A 7,346-nucleotide genomic window follows, 5' to 3' on the forward strand; every position below is an offset into this window, starting at 1 on the left:
TCAATTAGCTGCTTTGGTTTGGGAGCTGTAGAAAAGGGGGCAATAGGAAGCTTATGAGAGTCACAGTACTGTATGTTCCTGTTGGGTTTTAAATGAGAGCTGTGTATGTTTTTGTATTGTAGAATCCATTTTGTTTTTCTGTTTTAATGACATTAAATATCTGCTTAATGTCAAGAAAAAGCATTTATTTGTAACCGAACATGGTGAATGATTACAGAACTGAAAATAAAAAAACGTTTCCAACACCTGTGAAAACACTCATCTCCTTAAAACACTATGTAGCCCTTTTCAATGTTGGCTTTACATGGTTCCTAATGTATTGCTTTCAGTTTCATTCAATTTCCAGTCTGGGAACAGCAGAACTAAGTCTTTTGAAACACCACCTGTCTGCCAGCATGAGAGCCCCACCCCCCCCGCCTCACTACTATCCCTCCCTTGGGCCAGAGTGAATACCACACCCTATTTGAGATCAGGCCGGGTTTGGGACTCTGTTCTTCTCACGTAAAGCACAAATCCAATCTTAAATAAGTCAATGTAAGATATGCAAATGGTACTCTTGAATCATCTGATGTTGAGAAATCATGTAGTGATTAATCTAGCATTTAACTAGATTGCCACGCCTGGTGTGTTCAGAGAACAGATATATACGTGTTAAACACCACTGCCTCCAAGTGACTGAATTGAGCAATAGCATCTATGTGAAAACATTTTTGATTGAACTGAGCAAGTGAATACATACAACCCATCTAGGCAGATAGGTCATGTTTAACAGTGTATTCATTGACGAGAGGAAAGCATAGGTTCAGGTTCAGTCAATGAACAACTTTATTTTCTTGACATTAATAAAACAGCATGGATCAGAGATCAATAAAGCTCCTCTCCTTCCTCATCCTCATCTTCCAGGCTATCAGCTCCAACCTCCTCGAAATCTTTCTCCAGAGCGGCCATGTCCTCCCTGGCCTCAGAGAACTCTCCCTCCTCCATACCCTCACCCACACACCAGTGCACAAAGGCACGCTTAGCGTACATCAGATCAAACTTGTGGTCCAGCCGAGCCCAGGCCTCTGCAATAGCAGTGGTGTTGCTCAGCATGCACACAGCCCTCTGGACCTTGGCCAGGTCTCCACCAGGAACTACAGTGGGCGGCTGGTAGTTGATGCCCACCTTGAAACCAGTGGGGCACCAGTCCACAAACTGGATGGAGCACTTGGTTTTGATGGTGGCAATGGCAGCGTTCACGTCTTTGGGAACGACATCACCACGATACAAAAGGCAGCAGGCCATGTATTTACCGTGGCGTGGGTCGCATTTCACCAACTGATTGGCTGGCTCGAAGCAGGAATTAGTGATTTCTGCCACCGAGAGCTGCTCATGGTAAGCTTTCTCTGCAGAAATAACAGGGGCATAGGTGGCCAGAGGGAAGTGGATACGGGGGTAGGGCACCAAGTTGGTCTGGAACTCTGTCAGATCAACATTGAGGGCACCATCAAAACGAAGGGAGGCAGTGATGGAGGACACAAGTTGACTCATCAACCTGTTCAGGTTTGTGTAAGAGGGACGCTCGATATCAAGGTTTCTACGGCAGATATCATAAATAGCCTCATTATCAACCATGAAGGCACAGTCAGAGTGCTCCAGGGTGGTGTGGGTGGTCAGGATGGCGTTGTAGGGCTCCACCACAGCGGTGGACACCTGGGGAGCTGGGTAGACGGAGAACTCCAGTTTGGACTTCTTGCCGTAGTCGACGGACAGACGCTCCATCAGCAGGGAGGTGAAACCAGAGCCGGTGCCCCCTCCGAAGCTGTGGAACACCAGGAAACCCTGAAGACCGGTGCACTGGTCGGACTGAAAGAAAAAGAGAAAATCATGAAATAATAATAATAAATGTATTTATATAATACAAAGACAGCAGTGCCAAGGGTTCACAGCTAATGATAAAAAAGCGTATTAGTGCACAGCATGTAAACATATAGATTCAATGAAAACAGATCAGAGATAAGAGGGTGCCATACCATGGAGGGCTTTGAATGCGATCAGGAGGATCTTAAACTGAATTCTGCAGGGTGGAGGAAGCCGATGCAAGTGGGCCAGAATCGGGGAAATATGCTCACTTTGAAAGAGTGATACCAGATTGTTATGTCTTGTGTTTGTCTAAAACACTGAACAGCTCTACATTTTAAAACATATACTTCACATATTTATTATTAGTTATGACACTTGGCTTTTGCAATACTTATTTTTGCCATTCACCACAATATGATTGCATACTCCTTGTATGTGAAAACCTACTTAGCAATAAACTGATTCATCTCCATTTAATACTCTTCAGCAAAATTGACTTCTGTTCTAAATGTAAGGACCAGCTTTCGGATTCTGTCCATCACCAGGTCGATGACCTCCTTGCCGATGGTGTAGTGTCCTCGGGCGTAGTTGTTGGCAGCATCCTCCTTGCCAGTGATCAGCTGCTCAGGGTGGAACAGCTGGCGGTAAGTCCCCGTGCGCACCTCATCTAAGGGTAATGAGCATTACATTATTGAAGGTTTTGAATGACAGAGGGGGGAAAAGGTTTATGATACTTTTATCATTTATAATGAATGAGAATGTACCGATGACAGTGGGCTCCAGGTCAACAAACACTGCTCTGGGGACGTGCTTTCCAGCTCCAGTCTCACTGAAGAAGGTGTTGTAGGAATCGTCCACTCCTCCTGAGATGTTCTGGTCACCAGGCTTCCTGCCGTCCGGCTGGATCCCATGTTCCAGGCAGTAAAGCTCCCAGCAGGCATTGCCAATCTGCACACCAGCCTGACCAACGTGGATTGAGAGGCACTCGCGCTGTAAAAGGGAAAAAAGGTTGTTAAGAAACTATCATAAAAGGAAGCCTAGTGGCTGATTCTTGTGCAAAAACATGTGTGTAACATACATTCTAGTGGCATATCATCACATGTGGGAGGACTGCTCTATTACTATTTTAATAAGAACCAAACATCATATCATGATTTTAGTCACCTGACGCACACATTTGTCATCTGAACAGAAAGACAGTTATAATTAAAAACAAAAAGAGGCTAAATACTGTTTATACGTCAAATACCGAAAGCACAATGACGCAGTTGTTGGCAGACAGGTGGCACGATTGGACGTGAATGTTGGCCAGTGTTAAGAGAGGAGACGCATTTACATTTTCTGCAACTGTCTCACACGGATTGCGCCACTGCCACACCCCTTTAGGAGACTAGTGGCGTGGCAGGCCAGAACGTAAACATACATAATAATCATCTAATTCGACCTAAATAAAGTAAAAATTGGAACCATGTCTCTCATCTCTCTAATGTGAAGACATTAGAGAAAACACGTGGGTTTGCTATCCTGGCTCCAAAATGGTGGAATGAGCTCCCCATTGACATCAGGACAGCAGAAAGCTTACACATCTTCCGGCGCAGACTGAAAACTCATCTCTTTCGACTCCACTTTGAGCAATAACATTACTAACAAAGCACTTACTAACAAAGGACTGGCTTATCTAAAGCCAGTTGAGTAGCACTTGAAATGTGTTGGCTCTATGAAACCTGATGTACTTATAGGATTCTGTTTTCTTCAAGTTTGTATCTTCTTGGTCGAATGCACTTATTGTAAGTCGCTTTGGATAAAAGCGTCAGCTAAATGCAATGTAATGTAAAGACACTAAACCGAGGTAGACACAAATCCGTCGCAGGAAAAAGAACTCTCGCGAGATTTGGGGAGACAGAGCGTTCATTTTATTTAAATGTCGGCAGCGAGTAATCATTTCAGACAGTACGTTGGAAAAACGCCCTGGTTCACTGAAATTCGGAGACATTTTTTTATCTGTGTTAATATCATGTTTTAAATATGAAACCATTAAACCTGGCCACTAATGAGACAGGAAGTATATGTATTTCCAACAATTCGGCCGATTGTAAATGCTTCACTTCAACATCTTGACTGTGCCGTCGAGTTACACTTAATTTACCAACACCACAGTTAAAACGACTTATTAATGACGAAGCTTGATTTACCAGCATACACCGCAAAATGTTTGTTTCATTATAAAAATGATGCGTCTTCTTTAAAGAGTAAGCGGTTAAAAAACGTTAAGCTGGTTACGTTTTCGCATGATGACAGACGTCCAGAGCGCTGCATTTGGTTAAATACACATCCTCTAAGTGGAGAAAAGCTGTACTATCGTACTCACCATTTTTCTGAAGATGTGAAGACAGAGGGTTTCGATAAAGAAGAGGAAAAGGCAAAGTTATCTCTCACAGCAGGGCCTGTATGAGTCCAGGGTAAGAAGTAACAGGTGTATTTTTTCTAGGCGGGGCTATTTATACTATCTTACGCGGCGCAATTGCTGCGGAATCTGATTGGATGAAAAGACAAGTGGGTCCACTTCTGATTGGTTGAATTCTTTATAATTTTTTTTAAAGAAACTTTATTGAGCACATGGAAAACAAGAACACTGGCTAACAAAATTCTTGTTCAAAAGCGGAATCACCCCACCCAAGAACGTCAGTCCCATGGATGTACTGGGAAAACGTGGTTATTGCTGAACATTAATAAATAGACGTAGTAGAATAATACAACACATGCGTATTACTATACAAGAACGTTTAGCAAATAAGATAAGAAAAAAAGATTGGCATATTCAGACTTTTGACGTTCATATTTGAATTACGATAAATATATATATATATATTTAAGTCATTTTCAAACATATCTTTGTCTGACATGAGTAATATTGTCATTGTTTATTGGTAAATATCATTCATTGTATCAACTGCAGGAAATAGTAAGCCCTCCTTTTATATTCTTTATAACTGACTCTGACAATAGCTTGTTTATTATTGTTTTAAATTATGCCATTTCTTTCTCTTTTGTATCTTTATGCGTAGTTATAAAGAACGTAACTATTTATTTCAATGTAAGATTTTTTATTAAATCTCAATTGGTATTATGCATTATGCAATTTGTGTTGCTGCACTATCAGGTCCAGAGGGCACCACTGCACTACTTCATCACAACATTGCATCTTTACCTTTGCCCTCTTGCTCGAAGTATTGTGGGTCAGAATAGCCATATACATATGCTGGCTTCCATACTGCAATATGCAGTAGGGCAGACTTGTAGGTTTTGCTTAATGATTTAATCTGTTTCTGGCATACCAAATAGTACAGTTGTATGGGTAAGGGAACCCACAGTAATCTGATTGTTCTCCATTGTATTCTGTCCAGTTTTTGTGTAGTACTTTTAACTGCTGCTTAATAAAGCATGTAATCATAATCCATCCTCATCACAGCCCAGTATATGTGTAATGATGTGTTTTTTAAAGCTTACCATTCAAAACCAAAGAAACACCTTGCAAAATAAAGCATATTCAATGTCAATATTATATATATATATACTGTATATAATATAATTTCTCCTGTACATCAACCAACCAATATATTTAAATAGGATTATTCGATCCATGGACTTGGTTTGTAGTGATAACCCCTGGCAATGACCTAATATTTCATTTTAGTGACCAGCACATATTATGATTTTCCTCTACTGACATTTTGAATCCACAACTCTATATTGATGATTGCTTTCTGTTTACATTTGAATACACAGGGGCAATCCATCATCTGCGTTTACACATCACATACATGTTCGGAACATGATGTTCCTGTTTTATTTTAATCAAAAAGTACTTTTAGAGCATCTTCAGGGCAAGCAGCACTACGTCACATCCTGCCCAAAATGACGGCCCTGCCCACTGAAGAGTGAAAACAAAGCATCAGCGCATCATGTCTAAAAGCTGATATGCACTTAGAAAACTCTGTCAGATGAACATTGAGGGCACCATCAAAACGAAGGGAGGCAGTGATGACCACCACACACTGGATGAACTGGCTTCTGACACATTTGGGTGACAAATGGCGAATGGCATGATCATTGTAACCATGGGAGTAAATTAACAGCTAATTAAAACGCAGCAAAAAATAGTGAGTAAGGGGGAAACCAAAATCCTAAATCACAAAGCAAGTCCACAGTCCACTGATAAAACCTGAGCGATAATCCCTCTACCCTCCCTCCCTCCACGTCTCGCGCACAGCGGTGCGGACATCGGCAGTCACTTCAGACAGACAGGTAGCAGCACCTCCCACCTTACAGTCCCTTCAGACAGACAGGTAGCAGCACCTCCCACCTTACAGTCCCTTCAGATAGACAGGAAGCAGCACCTCCCACCTTACAGTCCCTTCAGATAGACAGGAAGCAGCACCTCCCACCTTACAGTCCCTTCAGACAGACAGGTAGCAGCACCTCCCACCTTACAGTCCCTTCAGACAGACAGGTAGCAGCACCTCCCACTTTACTGTCCCTTCAGACAGACAGGTAGCAGCACCTCCCACTTTACTGTCCCTTCAGACAGACAGGTAGCAGCACCTCCCACCTTACTGTCCCTTCAGACAGACAGGTAGCAGCACCTCCCACTTTACTGTCCCTTCAGACAGACGGGTAGCAGCACCTCCCACTTTACTGTCCCTTCAGACAGACAGGTAGCAGCACCTCCCACCTTACAGTCCCTTCAGACAGACAGGTAGCAGCACCTCCCACTTTACTGTCCCTTCAGACAGACAGGTAGCAGCACCTCCCACCTTACTGTCCCTTCAGACAGACAGGTAGCAGCACCTCCCACTTTACTGTCCCTTCAGACAGACAGGGAGCAGCACCTCCCACTTTACTGTCCCTTCAGACAGACAGGTAGCAGCACCTCCCACTTTACTGTCCCTTCAGACAGACAGGTAGCAGCACCTCCCACTTTACTGTCCCTTCAGACAGACAGGTAGCAGCACCTCCCACCTTACAGTCTCTTCAGACAGACAGGTAGCAGCACCTCCCACTTTACTGTCCCATGTCATGCCGGCTTTTCTTGGCTTGTTTGAAGCTGAGTGGTGATGAACAAATGACTAAACTGCCAGTGCCTCGAGTTTACAGCTAATTAGCCAAAAGACAAAAACAAATATAGCCTAGTTAACTAAGGTAGGCTACTAGCTAATTGATAAGTTAGCTCAAGGTTTAGCTAAGGCAACGTATCATGGGCATACAGGCTAATGTAGCCTACTGTACTTAAGGGTAGACACTAAAGGTGAATAAACTAAAATGTGTATCTAATAACGTCATCACAATTACCATATTGATATGCAAATTAGGCGTTAACTAGTACACTAGTAATAAAGTACTATCTCATTTCTTATCTTATCTTAATTAAAATGGGCTAATTTGCATGCAGTTACCAAGGCATTGCAGGTTAAAAGGATAAAACTAAAAACAAACAAAAAAACATA

The 7,346-nt window shown here is 42.6% G+C and overlaps 1 protein-coding gene across 1 annotated transcript; it reads right to left on the minus strand.

Annotated features, from left to right (window-relative positions):
• Positions 1 to 849: 849 nt before the first annotated feature.
• Positions 850 to 4,321, minus strand: LOC117487599 (tubulin alpha-1B chain-like). The gene is made up of 4 exons (XM_034136220.1): positions 4,211 to 4,321; positions 2,607 to 2,832; positions 2,361 to 2,509; positions 850 to 1,845 (listed from the first exon to the last, which is right to left on the minus strand). Exons 1-4 carry the CDS (start codon positions 4,211 to 4,213, stop codon positions 865 to 867), a joined length of 1,359 nt encoding a protein of 452 aa, XP_033992111.1. The 5' UTR covers positions 4,214 to 4,321; the 3' UTR covers positions 850 to 864.
• Between the last annotated feature and the right edge of the window lie 3,025 nt (positions 4,322 to 7,346).

This window comes from Trematomus bernacchii, unplaced genomic scaffold (genome assembly GCF_902827165.1).
Source record: "Trematomus bernacchii unplaced genomic scaffold, fTreBer1.1, whole genome shotgun sequence".
Classification (NCBI taxonomy): domain Eukaryota; kingdom Metazoa; phylum Chordata; class Actinopteri; order Perciformes; family Nototheniidae; genus Trematomus; species Trematomus bernacchii.

Excerpts from the sequence above, each read along its gene's own strand:
- LOC117487599 (XM_034136220.1), bottom strand. Across the intron at positions 2,510-2,606 it reads CCTGGAGCCCACTGTCATCG|ATGAGGTGCGCACGGGGACT; the intron begins GTACATTCTCAT and ends CATTACCCTTAG. Across the intron at positions 1,846-2,360 it reads TGGACAGAATCCGAAAGCTG|TCCGACCAGTGCACCGGTCT; the intron begins GTCCTTACATTT and ends TTTTTCTTTCAG.